At 46.0% G+C, this 18,881-nt stretch overlaps 1 protein-coding gene across 9 annotated transcripts in view; it reads left to right on the forward strand.

Annotated features, from left to right (window-relative positions):
• Positions 1-916: 916 nt before the first annotated feature.
• Positions 917-18,881, forward strand: part of RAP1A (RAP1A, member of RAS oncogene family) — a 42,130-nt gene continuing 24,165 nt past the window's right edge. The window contains exons 1-2 of one of the 9 annotated variants that reach the window (XM_074850584.1): positions 986-1,010; positions 1,499-1,608. Coding sequence is in view for 1 of the 9 variants with exons in the window: in XM_074850579.1 (XP_074706680.1) it covers positions 6,155-6,224 (70 nt within the window). In the remaining 8 variants the exon portion in view is untranslated. Of the gene's footprint in view, positions 1,011-1,498; positions 1,609-3,258; positions 3,281-3,333; positions 3,522-6,139; positions 6,225-18,881 lie in introns of those variants that run through there. The other 8 variants (XM_074850585.1, XM_074850587.1, XM_074850581.1 and 5 more) reach the window with 8 other exon arrangements.

Here is an 18,881-nt window from a genome sequence, read left to right on the forward strand (position 1 = left end):
GGAGGTGACACTGTGCTTGAGGTCTCCCTCTGCGTTTCAGGTCACGCTGCTGCGATGGAGAGCTCAGCGTTCCAATCATGGAAGCAATTACAGCTCTTCGTGGGGCATTGATGCATTTTTAACCAGAAAAAAAATTTAACATTTTACTGAAACTGTTGACATTAGCTTTTCTTGAGTATATGTTTTATAGCTGAGTTATAGTTTGTTAGCGCTAAGGGAGCGATCTAACAGATCATGAGACCCTGCAGCGACTACGGTGAACTTCTGACCCGACCCTTCGTGCGCGGCTGCTGTCACTCGCAGGCCCCAAGTGACATGAAAACAGCATCAGGGTTGATGTGTTGTTTCCTTTCTGCGTTTCATCCGTTTCTCCTTGATCACAGATAGAGTTTACTCCAATGTTATAATTCTTTATGCTTTTTTAAAATAAAGAAACTCACACTATTATCAAGCGCTGTGTTTCAGCAAACGCCGAAGTTGTGAAGGCGACGGCGGCAGCGCGGTGGAGGGGAGCAGCAGCCGCCCCTGGGGTCCCGACCCCCTCGGGGAGGGCCGGCTCTCGGCCTCGTTACGCGCTCGGTCCCGCTCCGGTAGCTGCAGGCTCGGCGGGGGGGAGCAGCCGGTGCCCGGGCGGGTCCCCGCGGAGCCGCTCGGGGAGGCCGAGGCCCAGCGGCCGCCATGGCCCCTGTGGCGGAGCCGGGACTCCCCTCGCCGGTGACCTTCGCCCGGGGCGGGACACACACACACACACACACACAGCGGGGACGGGTCCCGGGGGAGGCCGAGGGTGGCCCCGGCACCTGCCCCGCCGCCGCCGCCCGGAACTTTCCGCGGCCTCCCCGGTCGCGTCCCCTCCCGCCGCCCCGCGCCCCCGCCCGCCCCGCTGGCTCCTCCCCAGGCCGCGGCCGGTGAGGGCGGAGCGGACGCGGCGCCGCCGCCGCGCACAGCAGCCGAGCCCGGAGCCGAGCGGCGGCGGGAGGCGGCCCGGGAGGCGGCCCGGGAGGCGGCGGGTGAGCGGGGCGGCGGCGGGGGGGTGCGGCGGCGGGGGTACGGCGGCGGGCGCGGCGGGGCCGGCGCCGGGAGCCCCCGCTGGGGCCTGGCCGCGACGAGGCCGCGGGGCCGCGTCCCGGGGCGGGAGCGAGCGGGTCAGGGCGGGCGGCGGGGCCCGGCAGCGAGGCGGTGACAGCGGGGCCGGGCTGAGCGCTCCCTCCCCGGGGCGGCGGGGCAGGCGGCTTCTCCCCGGCCGCGGCGGGGCGGGAGGCGGGCGCCCGCGCTGGGCCCCGGCCGGGGCGGTGTGGGGGTTCCCGGGCCGCCCGGTGGCGTGGGGGGTGCTGCCCCGTCCCCGGCGGGCGCCGGCCGGACATCCATCTTGTGCGGCCGAGGCGGGGGAAGGCGGGCGGGAGGCCGCCGGGCGGGGGCGGTTGGCCCTGGGCGCGGGGAAGGGTGTCCCGGTGCCTCGGGAGATAACCGGGATCCTTCCGGTGTCTGGTGTGGGCAGGTGTGCGCCGGGCGTCGCGGGCTCGAGGGGAGCGCGTGTCGGCTCGCTGGCCCCGAGATGTAAAGGGGCGAGGAAGGGTCTGGCGCTGTCGTCCCCGAAGACGGCTGGAGGTAACGGGGGAGCGAGGCCGGAGGGGTGCGGGAGGGCGGCGGGGCGAGGGCCGGCCATCGCTGAGCACCCCGCTTCTCTGGCAGCGGGAGGTGTGGGGGGAGGTTTTGGGAGAGGTTTGGGTAGAAGGTTTGGGCGGGAGGTTTGGGGGGAGGCTTGGGTAGGAGGCTGGGGCGACAGGCAGGTGGGACGAGCCAGGCCAAGGCGACAGCTTCGTGTCAGAAGCGGGCGCTGAGCAGCCCCTCGCGAGCCGTGCGGAGCGATGTCCTGGCCCACCCTCGTCCTCCGGGCCCAGGGACAGGTGGTCTCGGACCACTGCAGCTCTGAGATGGTTTCTTGTGCTTCCTTCAGTCTCTTTAAAGAAAGAGTTTAAAGAGAAAATGTTCTCTGTGTAGGGAAACTTTTGCGTTCAGATACTTTTTGTTAATTAGTGTCTCTGCTTGCAGTGTTTGAGCTACAATACAGGTGGTTTTGGTGCAAGGATTGCTGCGAAGCTTTGTCAGCAGGAGGGTTGGGGTTTGGACGTGCCGAGTCAATAGTGACCAACACAGAAATGGAATCAGCTCTTGGGTTTTGCTTTGCTCACAACTTGGAAAGAGCTACAAACAGGAAGGGCAAACCATGAAAACTCTGTTTTTTTTTTTTTCCTTTCAGTAGCTTAACAAGGGAGATAATATTTCTGGAAATAGTCGTTTGACTTGAAAACGCCTGTCTGCCTTTGGAGTATTATATCAGCACTCTGTAATTCTGTTGCTTTTGTAATTCTGTCTGAGTAGTAGTATTGCTCCACGTAAAAAGAGACACCAGATTATTTGAAGAGTTAAATTGAGGAAACCGTCTGTTCAGCTGAGAGTGGCTGTCTGCCGTGAAATGTTTCATTGTTGTGATTTTTGTTGTTGCTTTTTCTTACTGAAATGGTATGTCATTAACTTTCACTAGTGCTAGCAGATCCCTCAGATTCTGAAAGGGTTTTAATGTGGGAATTCGTGAGGCTTTTAGGCAGTAACAGATGAGGCTATGGAGAGATAAAGTAGTGTGTTAGCAGTCAAAGGTCTGTGCCTTTAATGAGAAGTTATCCAAAATGAGGCAACTTAAAGGGAAGTTTTAGATGGAGCACCATTGCCTTTGTGCTATCTGCAACTTCTTTAATTTATAGAAGCGGTGTAGTTCACCATGTCCCAAGCATGAAGTGCTGGATGATTATTCTGACATCATACCGTGTTGCTATAGTGACTTCATTACGCTGGGAATGCCGTGTTCACATCCTGTTGCTATGGAAAAGATCAGTGTAATAAATAAAAACATTTAACGATCTGTTCATCATTGTGGCAGAAAACATGCCATCGATTTATTGACGTGATTGCCTGAAGACTGACAACATACTCCAACAAAAGTTTTTGATGCCAAGTTAGGCAGCGGGAAATTGTCACTTGCAGTTCTCAGCAGATCATCCCTTCCTTCCCTCTGTTGTGCTGGGTAGCAGAAGTTGTGAAATTGTAGTTTTGGAAATGAGCATGAGAATATGTATGTCGTTCTTCAAGGTGGAGTCGACAGGAAGTGCTGTGCTCACATACACTGCTTCTAAAAATAATCTGTTTTCATGCACAGTGTTTTCTACGCACCAGGAGGAGAGCAGTGTTTGTGTTCTGTCAGGCTAAGATCATCCCCAGAAAAGTGAGTTACACTTCTTAAAAACAGATATTTCTTACGGCCTTTTTAAACTTAGGAGAGCATGTCCGGAAGGGTGTAGGTGATCTGCTCAAGGGACCAAGCATGGTGCAGAGGAAACCTTGGTGCTGGTCAGCAGGCTCAGCCGGTGCTGGCAGACCCAGGAGTTGTAATTCTGAAGACTCCAGGGAAGCTGAGAGTGGTGTCTGTCATCACGTGTCTCGGCTCTGGCGTGGCTGTTTTTAGGGTAAGTAGCTTTGCTGAAGATTTTGAGAGGACTGTGTGCCAAATGGACTAAATTACTAGTACAGTGTAATTCCAGTGACACGTTAATGCTTTTATTTGGAGACTAATGTTTACGCAGTTTATCAAAACGGTTTATATTTGAAACCATAAACTGCAAATATACAGACATAGACTATTTGTGATACATTTCGTGGCTGCTCATCCAGTCAGAGGACTGTTCTTAAAAAACTGAAATGTAATTAGATGGCAGTTAGTGTAGCATGTGGACCTACTCTAACATGAAAGTTTTAATTGTATATTGAATCACAGTTTTAGGCATAAACAACTCTAAACATTTGTTTGTACTATATATTGCAGTGTTTTCCCTTGTGCCGTGTGCATGCACTGTGTACTCGGGGGCACTTTGAACTTGTACTTGGTATTTAGAGAAGAGATTGCTTCTGTGCAACTTTACAGAGACTTTAAAAAAAAAAAGATCTTAAAAAGGAATGCTAATACTCTGAGAACAGGAGCATGTTATCTGTTTAGACTGGAGAAGAGGAAGTGAATCTTTTGAACATACATAGAGTTCAAATCTTTACTCTTTATATTTGAAATTTTTTTTACTTGTAGCTGTTTGAAATTCAGAATTCCCCTGGGTCTGGTGTCACTTTTGATCTTGTTGACACCAGTTTGGCAAAACGCTGCTGGGCTCGGTCAGCTGAGTCTGGCGGTGGATCCTGATCAAAACTTTTTTTTAGGATAATATGGGTGACTTCCTATTTTATTACTTTCTTTTGATTTCTGATAAGCCAGATTAATGTTAAACATCAAGCACGTCTGGTAGCTTTGTCTGTTCAATTCTGCAGAAGCAGATTCAAGAGAGACCTAACTTTTAAAACTTGGTCAAGCCCTGGGGTTGTGCTTCGATTTTTTTTTTTTTTTTTTTTTTTTGCCTTGATTTGAGGTGGGTTTTGGGGTTTTTTTTAAGGGGAGATAGTGGGGATGGTGGGTGGAGTACAGCCTGAATTCATTTTGTGCTGAGCTCTGAAGTAGTTACTGATGTGCTTTTACTCTCTTATTTAATAGGCAATAGAAAATTAAACAGAATTTTAATGAAAGCATCTTCTGAAAGGGGTGCTCGTAAATCCCAGGGTCAGATTTTTACTTGGGCATTTCTGTTCACACTTTGCAAAAGCTTCTGCTCCTGGAAACGTGACACCTAATGGCCGAGATAAGTAAGGATATTAGAAAGTTGGAAAGAAAAGTTAATCTTGCTGAGCTATCTTGTTTGATCCAGTCTGTCCTGTTCAGATGCTAAAACTTGTGTGAGGTGGTTTTTTTGCTGCAGTACTGAAGTCTGTGGCAGCCAGGATTTGAGATTATTCGGGTTCCTAGACTGCACTCTGGGTATAAATTAATGTCCTAAAAAGTTCACCCGTCCAGCAGTTTTCTCCTTGGATTATATCCTAGCATCATAAGTATGGAGAGGATAAAGGACGACCTTGCTTTTTGTTCATAAAGCACAGGTTGGAACAAGACTGTGGCTGTATTAGCTGATGGCTGTTATTCACCAGACTGAAAATACAATACTTGCCACTGCTAGTGTTGCAAATATAATGCAGTTCAGTATATTTCAATTAATGGAAATGGTTAAATAGAGCATAAAGTTGGGAAGATGAATTTATTTCAATCCTACATATAGAAGTGATAGATTGCATTAGTCAGTCCAAGAAGAGAGGCACAGTTTTTATGGGTAAAACATTTCCCAGAATGGTTGACTTTTTTCTTTTTTTTTTGAAGCTGTACAGTTAGCAGTAGTAGTTGGTTATTCATCCTCTGCAGTTGTACAGTAAGATTAGAGCTCTTAGGCAAGTCATAGATTTAACTCCCGTGCTTTCCTGTTGTTGAATTTTTATTGTTGAGCACTCAGGAACACTTGGAAGCAAGATCCAAGCAGGAGTCTAACTGATCCGGTTTAGTCTCTCCAACACTAATATTAGAATTAAAAAAAAAAAAAAAAAAAGTCCGTGTTGGTTAAATGAAGAACTGTTGAAATTATATACCAGAAGAGAAAGGATTAAAGTAAGTGTGAAGATCTACTTTCATTAATAGCTTCTGAGTAAGAAGGATATAAAAAAAATATTATCTAATATAAAGTATCTGTGGGCACACTTTTTGTATAAATATGTTGAAATAGAAATAACCTTTGGTTAGCCTGCATATATACTTGTAAATTACACGTTGAAAAAACATCATCTAGCCATATGACATTAATTCTGTATTTCAGCGTTGCTTTTAGCTTTCTTCCCTAAAAGTCCTACACCACCTAGGAAAGTTATTGCAGGAATGGTAACTTATTTAAATATTCATTGATAGTCCAAACCAAATGTAGTTTAGATTTGTGTTGAGACAAGTCTTTGTTCCAGGTGACTCGGGTGAGGTTGTCCTGCCCTGGTCTTGGCCTGATGACCGGTTCTGCTCCGAGGTGTCCCCCGCTCTTGTTTTACTGCCTGAATTTGTGTCCCTGCCTGTGGGCTTCCGGGAGGTCCCAGCTGCCTGAGGACGGAGCTGCCTCTGAAGGGACTCGGCATCTTTAGGGCTGGATCACTCGGGCACCAGGAAACAAATAAAGGGTTTGAACTCCCTAGTGTGATGTTTCATGAACAGGGTGTGAAGCTTGGCCAGATGTTCCTCCTGATTCTCTGGAAAACAATCCTGTATCGTAAGTAATACAGATTCCTCGGGTGCATCTAGTTTTTTCCTTTCAGAATAGAATAGAGTATTTCAGTTGGAAGGGATCTGCAATCATCATCTAGTCCAACTTTCTCCTTAAGATTTCTTGATTTATACATAAGCAAGGTCTCCAGAATGCATGGTATCTATTGATTTATAAAATAGACAAGATTTTAGAGTAAAAGCTTTTTTTCCTAGCCATACCCTTGAGCTTTTTGTAAATACAAATTACATGCTTTTCAAGGTTGCTGTTTAGCTAGTGGACCTGGCATTCAGCACATTTGTCCCAATAATGTAAGATTTTTAGGAGAAACCTGGTTATAGTATATAAAAAATGATGTTGTATTTCATGGAGTGTCACCCAGATTGAAAACAACTACAAGATGAGATGGCTTTCATGTAAACTCTTGAGACTCCAGCTGAGTGTGCTTTGAGTTGATTTGCTTTTGCTCGGGTGTCAGAGCATGCCGTGAAAAGGCATCCTCCAAGGTCAGAGTGGATTTGCTGTGGGTGACAGTCCTGAGAGGCAGAGTAAGTAACTCAGGCTTCTGTAGACAGTGTCTTCCATGTGCAAAGAAAAGATTTTTCAAATTATATGAGGTATGATGTATAAAGTAGATGTTTCATGACTGTTAAGATCAGTGTTAGAAGCAAAGGAAATTGAGAACGTTTGATGAAAGCTGTTCGTGGATGAGCAAAGCGGGTTCTGAAACCTCGTGGTGTGAGTTTGGTTTTGCCTCAGCATCCACAGCTGTGTCACCAAGTGACTGACCCTGCTGATCTCTTGGAGCCTGCCATGGCACGGGAAAGGCAACGCTGCACGCGCGGGGGACAGGAGGCCATGGTGACAAGTGGCAGCAAGGGAGATGTCAGTTAAAGCAAGGCCGGGCTGTTCCCGTGCGAGCGGTGAAGCGCTGGAACGGGCTGCCCGGGACCTTCTGGAGACTCTGCCGCTGGAGATCCGCAGAACTTGACTGGTCTGACTTTGAGGCTAGCCCTGTTTGGAGCAGGGGGTTGGAGCAGGGACCTTTGGAGATCCATTGCAATCTGAGTTACCCTCTGGGTCACTGTTTACGTGGCACGGTTGTGTTACCTGGTAGAGCGGGTGAGATGCAGTGAGAGCTCCGGCCACCAGCGCTTCAGGCTGTGGTTTCATGGTCACTAAATGCAGTCACACACCCCAGTGTCCCCCTTACTCTGATACTTGCACTCTCAGATATTGAGGTAATTGAGGGAGCTTAGCTAGCTGGCAGCTGAGCTAGTCCCAAAAATACATATGTAGTTTTCAGCCAGATCACTTCTTGTTCTGACTCATTGTGTGGTTGTGCAAGTACCACTGCTGGTAGAGGGAAGGAGTCTTGAGGAGAACAAGAAACTGCAGTTCCTGACTACGTCTGACTTAGGGCAGTGTCCTTCTGTCAGTCTTGTGCTGGGACTGTAGCCGAGGTAACGTGGTGGTTATCTGCTTTGCCTGTTACAGCTGGAAAGGACGTGACCTGCTGCTTATTCTGGAAGGTGGATAAATAGGTGAAAATTTGCTCTCTTTCCTCAGTGGTAACGGATTGTTATTTGCCAGGAACAGCCTGTATTTATGGGAGCTTGTATCAAGCTGCCTTTCTGTTGCAACAAATCCAGGGTCTTTGCTGCTTGTCTTTCCGTTGGCTTTGCTTGTTGTGTTGGTGACTGTTATAAGACGTCATCTGTGAGTTGGTTTTACACGTCTGCTGGCTGACTGAAACCATTCAGAGCCAAATGGCTCATTATTAGAAGCTTCCTGTTCCTTCCTGTGATAATGATAATTGTTAATTAATGCCTATTTTCTGAGCTCCCATCTGAAGAAAGGGGAGCATGGGGGGGCTGTATAGACCCTAGTGACAGCAGAGCACTGAGCAGGACACAACGTGTACCCACTCAGCTCCTGGTATCTGGTATTTCCACAGAAGCATTTCATTCTGGTGCTGGACCTGCTGATGCCATTTCACTTCCAGGTTTGGTATGAAACAAGTTTTGATCTCCAGAGCTCTGAACAGGACAGAAACTGGTTACTGAGAGATCACTTCTCCCCTTGCAAATACTGCAGTAATTAAGGTTGTCTAAAGTAGTCCATTTAATGATATTAAAATGAGAGGCTGTGGGAAGATGGGTGGTGTTCAAGGAGGAGGCACTGAGTGTTACATTCCTAATCAGAAATGGTGTGTTTAAACTCAAATTGCATTCATCTGCTGTGGGAAGATCCTTTGAGGTGTGTGTGGGAAGAAATGGGACAGCAGAAACCTTCCCTAATTTCGATCACCAATCGTTTTGGATTTTGTAACTTTTATGTTTGCGGATTGCACTCACAACACTGTAGTAGCTGGTGCATCTAGTTAAAGGTGAGATTTAAAGCTGTGTTGCTTCTGTTTCTCCCGTGGTAGGAGTCCACAGGGCATGACAGAGGGCTGGTTTCTCACCGTGTCAGCTGGCTGGAGCAGGTTGGGTAGCTCTGCACGAATCTGAATGCGGCCACATGAAGACGATGTTTTGATGTGTGTTACTGCTCGGTGCTGCGAGTGGTCCAGCAGGTCTTGGGTGCTGGGAAATACCGGCTATACCTGAACAGGCACTTCTCAGTGCAGCTGGAGTGGCTTGACCTGAACCCAGCTGAAAGCGCGTAGTTAATTTTTTTGATTGAGAAATCGAGATGCTGACAAAAGCAGACCTTAGTGTGTTTTGAAAACTGCTGTTTGTTTACATTTGATGAACAAAATTCTTTATCTGGGGGAAGGTCTGACCCTCCCCCAGGGCTTTTGTAACAGGGAAGAACCAGGTAATGTAGGACAAACAGCAAAAAAGGAAGCTCCAGGGCTGTTTACAGCCCACGGCTGCAGGTGGTTGGCTTGGCTTTCTCACCCTCTTCACTTTGTCTGACTGAAAATATGGGGAGCCAGGCAATAGCAGTCTTGTTGAGCAGGTGGCGAGTCATTATGGTTTGTTATTTATTTTGAATATTGATAAGATGGAAAGTATTTAAATCTATCTGGGGCACTGAAACAAGAGCTCTGGATATGTCAACAGCAGTGATTGTGTTATGGCTGAAACAGATCTTTATTAATTGCTTAAATGAGGCAGTCAAAAATACATGCTGCCCTGGTGCTTCATACACTCACGTGAGAAGTAGGACGAGCGTTTCTGTAGCAGGTAATTGTCGCCCTGTCAAAAGTTACTGGGGAAAAAACTGCTTTTTGGAACTGCACTGCAACTAATAGCACACATCATGTTTGTCGATGGGTTGCGTTGCATAACTGCTGCTTGCTGGAGCATTACAGAAAAACAGTTGCATTTCACTTGTGAGCGGCTAGAACTGCAGATTCAAGGCTGGCTGGAATGTTTGGGGTTTTTTGTTGAAATATTTGTTGGATCCGATGATGATGTGTTCTGGAGTGTTCTAATACAGAAAAAATTTGAATTTGTCATATTTAAATTAGGGTATTGTGTTTGAACTCACAGCTATGCAATCTGCTCCTTAGAAGATCTGAGCATCTGTGGCTGTATCTGGCTGCTCGCACTTGGGAGTGCTCCGCGCTTCTAGAAGTAAGACCACTGTTAGTTTTTGCCCAAGTGAATGTATGGAATTGGGCATTTCTCACGCTTTTTAACACATTAGCTGGACATAGACCCTTACTCTGGAAAGCACTGAGTATGTGGGAGGAGCGGTTCGGCTGGATGTTTTGGTTGCAGTGCCTTTTATGTTGCCTTTAATGTAATATTCTCTCCTCTAATGCAAATAAACTTGAAGCTGTAGGGAGGGGCTGCTGAGAAGAGGAAAACTTTCATTACAGACAGCTGACATGCAGAATAATATCTTTTTATATGCCACCTACCACGTGATAGTTTAAAGTAAATCATAGTTCACTGGGTAAGGTTATTTCTGGTGCAATTCTCCTTTTTGCATAAGTAGTCTCATTCCAGCACATCTTGCTGAGATTGGATGTTAGTACTGTGCTGGGTAACTGTTACTGGATGTTGGGCCTGAAGAACAGAACTCCTGATGGATTTATGAAATAAATACAGGTGAAGATAAAATAAATTTAGCCAATTGTTGCTTTCTGCTTTGGATTATAACACTAATTGTAGTTGAAAATAACATTAAGATTAAAGATACAGACTGAAACAGTTCCAGGCAGCCTTTCTCATGAAATATTCATCCATTTAGGGCTTTTAACTCATCGGATCAGTTTTAAAGTCATAGGGATTACAATATTATTATGGCTTTGTCTTGTTTCATGAATACACTGCATTGGCGTATTGATCACTGGAATGCACTCAAACGTAGAATAAAGCTTTTTCAGGAATCTCATTTAAAATGATCAAACAGATGTTTTAATGCTCCAGAGCACTTTCCTCAATAGTGTGATTCCGAGAAAGTGGGTCTTTTCCTTTATTCTGTAATTTCAGTTAAATGAACTGTTTGCTCTAAACCCTCATCATAAGCACAATATCAAGTGCAAGTCAATTTAGCACTGGAGCAAGCTCAAGCAGGGCGGCAGGGTAGCTGAGCGTGCCATTAGCAGGTGTCAGAAAAACTAAGTCAAGTCTACAGAGTTGAGAGGCTGAAACTTCTTTTATTGTCCTTGTCATGCCAAGTTCATGTGAACTGCATCTGTGTGAGCAGAAGTTTAAAAAAGTTCCTAAATTTAAAACCAGTGGTGGTAGTACCCATGCATTCATACGGCTGATGCTGTATTTGTAGATTTACTTCAGAAGAAACAGTTGAACGGGAGTTTTAACTTGGATGGAAAGGTGTCCTAACCAAAATGGAAAGCACAGAAATTGCGGATAATGGCAATTAACATTCAAATTAAGTGTGGTGTGTTCTAAGGTCTTGCTCAGAGTGCAGAACTAACTGTCTCCAGGCCATACGTTTAACAAATTTGCATACTAATATGGGAGATATTTTTTTCTCCTATTGCCTTATGTCTTATCATTTCAAAGACATAAAAAAAAGAAGACACTTTTTGTTCCTGTTTGAATACTGTTCATGGGGCGGAGGGGAAGAGCTGGCTGATGCCAGTGGTGCTCATCTTCTTCACTGCTGTAGGATGTGTCCTCCCTTCCTTGTGAGTTAAACATAGCGTCCCTTCTTCTGGGCGCAGGAGTCCAACTGCCCGTGGGGGTGGTTTGTCGCTGCTGTTTAAAGACAGCTGTATAATAATCTATTTTGGTTGTAATCGAGCTTGACCTATAAATAATGAAATAGTTCATATAAAACTGATTTAAACAATCAGAGCTATTTCCTTTAGGGGTTAGTGTCACCTTTTATTTTCCATAAAGGAAATTCCAGGATGGATTGTCAAAGTAGTTTTGTCCCTTTAAGCCTGACAGATTCGGGAGGGTTTAAAAACTTCTGAGAACCCCCATTGCAGAGGTCAGATCTGCCAGCGGTTCGCTTCTCAACCCTCCTGGGCTGGAAGTTCTTGCTGTGATGCCCTTCAGGCTCCAGCACTGAAATGTTAGTAACATGTTTGAATATTCCTTCAGGTAGAATCTTCACATAGAATAAAACTTCATTTTTATTGTAAAAGAAAATTCAGTTTCCACCCCACTCTGTCCCCAGGTTCCAGGAAGCAGCATTAAGGGACTGAGCTAAACAGTGAAGGATTAAGTACTATATTAAATAACTTCATTTCTTTATAAATAGTAATGAAACTGTTACTTTTTCCTCTATTTGAAGTTAATTCTGTACATTAACTTACTGCTATTCAGATTCCTAAAAAGCCTTAAAATTTGCTGTGAAAACGTTTCAAGAGGTACAGTTCTACTTTATAGTGCTAAATCCATCGTTAACTGTATTTAGGTACTCACTGCATGGTTGCTCATTGCTGTAGGGGTTTCATTTCAACCGATAAACAGTATAATATTAATAAGTGGCCATATGGTAAGTAGGGCTTTTCATTCAAAAAATCATTGTTAAAACAGGCGTTTAATTAGCTGCAGTTGCGTGGGAACGGTAGGTGTTTTGGTTGCTTGTGGCTGACGCACGCTAAACAGTAAAGTATTTTTAAGGCAGTGAAAATCTCTAGACTGCATATGCAAACCTGACCTTTAGATTGGTCTACATGGTCAACTCCAGTGTATACACACAAACTGATTGTTGCAGCTTTGCCAGTAAGATTTAAAGAATCTTAATATTTTCTGGAATGTGTAAGTTAGCCCAGTCTCCTGAAAAGCTGGCCAGTGGTCCGTGCTAACAGACAACGCGTTTTTAGAGGCTTAATATTAGGCTTAGAATTTATCACTGATGGGTAGAAATACGTTTGAAGAGCAGTTTAAGCTTCTACAATTTTTTCAGGAAGTTTCTAAGAAACCTTAATTGGGAGGAAGCCGTATTGGTTTCTCCATCAAAGATTTGATGCTGGAGACCAAATAAGGACAAACTGGATTCCAGCCCCCCCGGCAGTGACCAGTGCCTGGTCAGTATTACTGCAGAAATAAAACAATTAAAGTGCAAGCTAAAATGGCAGTGACAATCTACCTACCTCATGTCACTTATTTACTCTGTTATAGAAACCAGGAAGAACATAGTTAAGAACGTTGCCAAGCTACTATCAGCACAACAAATTATTCTTACCAAGTATAATGTAGTTGGTGTTTTGCTATGGTTGAGCCTCCTAGAGTCTGTCTGGAATTTAATCTGTGTTTAAAAAGGTCAGAACATTTTTTCCACTAAAGAAAATGGAGAAAAAGAAAAAAGTATAGGACTTAAAAATCAGTGTCAAGTTGTGGATGTGGTAGACAACAGATGAAGTCCCATGAACGGCTTCTGTGTTTATGCCCTTTAACATTTACATGCTTTGCTGATGAGGAAGGGGGAAAGGAAGTATTTTTCTTTTCTTCTTCTAAAAAAGCTGTCGGGAACTTTTCTGAATTGTGTAAACCCCTCTGCTGAAAATACTCAAGTAGCTCTAGATGAGGAGAAGTAGCTGAGTGGGACCGTGGCGCTGGCTGGGAGAACCTGTGTTCTGCTGCTGGCTGCTGCACAGGCCTTAGCTGGGTGATTCATCGCCCTTCTGTTCCCATCATGCGGCCACACAATGCTTCCTATTAAACTGGTTTATATGTATAATTGAGAAAAGTCTGTTTTCTCCTAAATCTGCACAGTTTAGGTGGATGTCTTTGCTCTTGTTTGCAGATCAGTGCTCATTAGTATTAAATTTGCAGCAGTGCTGCAGCCCGTTTGGAGGGGAGGCTGCCAATTACAGCGAGTGACGTCGCGTTTTGTTCTAATTTGGGGATGCAGTGTGTGTTGGTCTTTGAGTTTTGCTTCTGGCTTCCTTTCCCCTGTCTTTGTCTGCCTGGCACACGTCCCTAGCAACTTTCTGCAAATGCAGACCGATAGGACAAAAAATAAATTAGCCGTTTCAGTGGCAAGGTTTAGCTGCCCAAAGTACTCGTTCCGTGCCTGGAGTGCTTCTACAGCAGAGAAATTTAAAATTAATAAGTAGGCAGTCACTTCCATAGAAGTTAACGTTATGATATTTAAAATTGCAAGTTCAGCGTGAAGCTGGTTGCAGAAAAGATTACAGACGGAGGAAGTGTGTACATAAAATCACTATGGAATGACAGAATTACCGCTGTTTTCAGAGAAGTTTGTTTCCCCGACTCGTGTGTGTGTGCTGCAGTCGGTTTGTTCAGCACTGAAGTCAGAAAGGACGACTCTGTTGCTAGAGGACTTTACTCTTAGCTCAGGCTTTTATGGCTTTGGCCCTGCATCAGTAACCTGCACAATACACCGAGGGAGATGTGAAATTATGCAGAAACTGGCAATTTGGATGCGGTTCAGAGGAGCACAAGGTCAGGACTTGAGTTTCTGAGAATGGATGTGTGCAAGATTTGAAGACTGGTCTCTTGCCTTTTCCGGTTGAACACTTCAAATAACATCTCAGAGCAATGTTGGTTTTCTCTTGTGTTTTCAAATACCTGTTTGCTTACTTGGCTTGTCACTAGCTTTATTTTTTGCGTGTGCTTCACAGTGTGGTTTTTTGTTTTTATCTGGTACTTCAAAGACAAGAATGTATTTAGATTTAAATTACTGAATCAGGATTGCCTCTCACTTGGACAAGGTATGTTATTAAAATTTTGCTGCCTTCGTGTTTGTAAATTTATGAATTATTGGTGAAAGTTCTTTTAGAAACATTAGAATGTTACAATATTGAAATATTGTTATACTTTTCACTAATCACAGTGAATTCAGTTTATAGTTACTTTACTAAAATGCTTTTTAGCACAGTAGTGGTTCAGGATTAGATTCAATTCCCAAGTCTTATTTTGGGAATTGGAACTGACTTATGAGTTGCTGCAGTTCTTTGCTGTACTTAGGCTTCCCCTGAGGAGTACGCGTGTTTCTGAATGTCCAAAATAACTGTTTTCTAATGCTGAAGTCACCGAAGTATAAAATAGGTTGATTAGGCAATGTAAATTCCTGCCTGGAACCAGAATGTTTTCCTTGTTTTTCCAAGAAATAGCTCAGGTTTTGGCCTGCATTGACTTTAGGAGAATAAAAGCTTATAAACCTGGAGGGACTGGATGTACACTGCGGAATCAGTGATGCTCCGCAGTTGGGTGGTGACTCATCCTACAACATGATGATGCACACAGTCAGTTACACACTTGTTGCCTTGATTTGTGTTTGATTTGATGCTGAAAGCAGTCAGTGGAAATGGTAATGTTTTTACTGTTAAAATTGTAAAGTTGAGGGTGAGATTCCTGCCATAATGTATCAAATATGTATGCTATTATATAATGTTGGTACATAACATATATTTACTTAGGTGTCAGATACCGCAGCGATAACGCGTAACAAAGTAGAGGCAGACTCCGAAGGTTGTGTGAATGAAAGTTTGTCAGAGTGTACTTTAAAGTCACACTGAAGTCCTGCTTTCTGCTTAGACTTGTCTTTTTTTCCCCCTCTCATTCTTCTGATGTTGATGGCCTCGGGAAAGGTGGAGGAGGTTTTCTGTGTACTCTAAAGACAGGGAGATGGACTGCCCTGGGGAAGGGACTTGGCAAGTGAGTCCACAGCAGTGATTTTTATTATTTAAGTAAATACCATGCTAACTAATAGGGTAAGTCTACGGTGGTGTCTGTCACTAATTTTTAGGGGAGGTGTCTGTTAATTAATTGTGTGATTTGCAGACAAGCACCCTTTCATTTGTGATCCACCATCCCTCTTCCGGGCACGTTTCCGTAGCTCGCATGTAACAATTGCGTAATTGTTGACAGCTTTGATTAATATTAGGGAAGTATTTAATGCACTTTAGACTTCATTGGGTAATTTAATATCTAAGAACATGGTGTATACCAAATAAGTAATTAGGGAGCAGATGGTGAGTGGAGCTGTCGCTGGGCAGTGCCGGGGCCAGGCGGCCGAACCGTCGCGGTGCCGCTGGCACTTTGCAGCCTACGGTTTGGCAAGTGCCGGGCCTTGGTGAAGCCAAGGGTAGAGCCCCAGGTCTTGTGCTTCCAGCCTTCACTGCTGTATCGTTCTATTTGTTTGAGGTTTTTTTATTGCGGAGAGGATCTGTCAGTTTTAGTGTGATTTTGATCATCGTAAATCTTTCCTTTGCAGAAGTGCTGGATTTGAGTTTGTTTTGCAAACATGGCTATGAATAATGAAGGGATTTTGGTGGAGTATTGAGGAATGTTTAGCAGACACTTTTAAAAAAAAATCCACTCCTTTTCATGGCCTAGTTTATAGTAACTTTAAAAACTGGCATGAAGAACATTTACAAGTTCAGAATTAAACAGGTTTGTTTATAGTAGCCATGATTCAGTATTTAACTGCCAGGGTAAAAATAACCAAGACATGTGGCCGTAACGTCCCAAGAATCTGCCCCTCTCTCGGGGCAATGGGAGAGCGGGACTTCGCACAGACATCTGCGCCTTTGTCTCCCAAATCTGTAAAATGCTGACAGTGCATTTCCCCTTGGAAATGTTAAATATTTTGGTTTCCACATGTGAAAACCAGACCGCTAGAAAAAGGGAGGTGTGGGTGATGAGCAAGCCAGCGCTTGGGAGGTGGTTGGTTATCCTCTCTTTTCTTCGCTAAAGCCCGGTGAACGGTGCTTGCTCCCTGCCCCTCTCTCCATCCCGGGGATGCCACAGTCCGTCTTTCCCAGGAGCGGCAGGAGAGCAGCGTACGTGTCGGGATAACAGTGCACATGGCTCGAGGAGCTGCACCTTGAGGGGCCGTTTCACGTTGTCTCTAGGAACTGATGCTTGTGGTTTGGTGTGTGCTCGTTCAGTGCCTTGTTTTTTTCTGTTCCTTTTCTCTGACCCGTTTTAAAACTAGGGCTGTGTGTTGTGCACCTCGAGTGACAATGTGGCCCGCGTGGCTGAGCTCTCGTCTGTCCTCAGTCCTGTAGCTGAGACTCTGCCAGTGCTTTCACTCGAAGTCCCTGTTTTCAGGTGTGTACAGATCGGATCCAAGCAAATGCTTGCAGCAAGAGCTGCCTGAATGAGCTCTGCTTTGATGTAGACTCACTTCCTATTATATTTGGAAAAATATTTGACAAGCATTATGACAGCTTCATTATCTGTTTATAAAACATTTTGGTTTCTGTGGCTCCAAGCTGGCATGTGCCCATGGTTCTGAAGTGTTGGATGCAGAGCTGCTAAAAAAAAAATTTGAAAAAAACAAATTACTAGGTTTTCATTAAACTTCCTATGATTCTAGCATTAAAAGGGGAACAATTGCTTCTTTTATCACGTGGAAACTTTCAGAAATGCTCTTGGGAAGAGCAAGTAGCCATATAAAGCCAGACCATCTCATCTGGGGCTTGAAGGACCAGGGACACTTGTCTCGCTGTGCCCCCTCAGCACTGGTAGCACAGGGCGGGTGTGTGTCCTGCCCTGCCTGCGGATCGGGGCAGGATGGGACCCTGCTGCCAGGGCCCTTCGTGAAAGACGGCGGCTGCCCATCGGTGTTCGGGGTACGTCTGCGTGTCCCAGGCTGCAGGCTCAGGAGTCGACAGGTGCTGGTTTCCACCCCGGGCAGGGCTGGGGGAGGCTGAGCCGGGGTCGGCAGCGAAAAGCAAAATACAAGGCTTCCTGCAATACAACACTTGCTTGGCAGGCTTATCTGTGGATGTTGATCTGCTACTCCAAAACCAGAGCGAAACATGGAGCTGTAAGCTTTTAGTAGTGCACAGAGACTTTGGTGTAGCTGGTGCTGAACCTGTAAAAGGCTGACAGCAGAGAACCCTTTGCCTGTCACGGCAGCGGGGTGCAGCCATGGCTATGATTACCGTCTGAAGAATCACTGCTGCTGCGGTTCAGTCTTACTGAGCAAAGAATTGTGCTGCCACAAGTATTACAGTCTTTTAAAACATGTGGACAAGGAGCCAGAGGTGTTACTGGGGCAGGGGGACAGTGGCACTGGGACTTGTTCTGCTCTCAAGGACCGGTGAGATGCTGCGTCCCCTCTCTGAGCGCACCTCCATGCTCTCCCTGCCGCCCTTTTCTTTTTTCATGGCTTGTAGATGCTCTTCAAGTAGTGTCGCACGGGTGACGTCTGCGCTGCCGGGCAGAGGCAGGGCTGGGGGGATGGCCTGTCCCCCTCCGTCCCGTCCCGCTGCAGCGAGGGGCCACCCGGGTGGCTGGAGGAGGAAGCGGGGGCCAGGACGCAACAGGGCTTGTGTGCGGGCTAGAGAGGTACGGGATGGGATGCCGGATTCATTTCAGAGGGACCCTGATAGTATCAGAGCCTGATGCTTCTGTTTCCTGCGTGGGGTGATGCTGCGCCTGGTGCTGGCGTGTGCTGCAGCCTCCCCGCAGAGGTGTGCTGCCGCGATGGTGCCGCTCAGCCGCAGAGGTGCGACACGGCTGCACAGGGGTTGTGCGTGTGTTTCCTACAAGAAAAAAACCTGATGGATTAAATAAAATTATTTTACTTTGTAGGTGTTGCAAGAGTCAGTGGATTTTACCACGGCAATGCCAATTGTGAGTGGTTAAGTGATGGTTTCTCCCCTTTAAAGCAGCCCAGCCACCCTGAGTGATTTTAAACATAGCTGGCTTTCTCCTGCACTCTTGGTAGTAGAAAGTACTAAGTTCTCATCTCCTAAAACACATCGCAGACTTGATACAACCTCAGACTGGGTTAGGCTGACCTCAGTTTGTCTTTTGTAAGCAGTCTTCTGTAGAGTATATTAGGGAGAAAAAGTCCACAGGAGCGTGGTGATTTGATGTAAGCAGCGCCCATCTCTCCTGCAGAAGAAAGTTGTTGTTTTGTTGTGGGAAAAGCAAACTGCGGGAGAGGAGGAAAGAACCTGGAGAGCTCGGGAAGCTCCTGAGTGCTTGGAGATCCATAGCAGCCAGCTTTTGGGTGAGGGTGTGATTAATCCAGTTTGTCAGAATGGATGGACTCTTAATCTGTTAAAAAGTGGCCGTGTCTGTTTAAACCTACCCCTTGGACATGTGCTCAGCGCGCAGGGGAAGCCCAGCCAGCGCCTTCGGTGGCATTTCCAGCTTCAGCTGCCAGGTAACGCCAGCGCCTGCCCCAGCAGCTCCGCTGCCGCGCGTGGGAGCTGCGGCGGAGCAGATGCCTCCCCCACTGCCCTGCCTTCCCCTCGCCTCTCCATCCAGCCGTGGCCTTCTGACTCATTTAGTACTG

Source organism: Strix aluco, chromosome 25, assembly GCF_031877795.1.
Source record: "Strix aluco isolate bStrAlu1 chromosome 25, bStrAlu1.hap1, whole genome shotgun sequence".
In the NCBI taxonomy this organism is placed as follows: domain Eukaryota; kingdom Metazoa; phylum Chordata; class Aves; order Strigiformes; family Strigidae; genus Strix; species Strix aluco.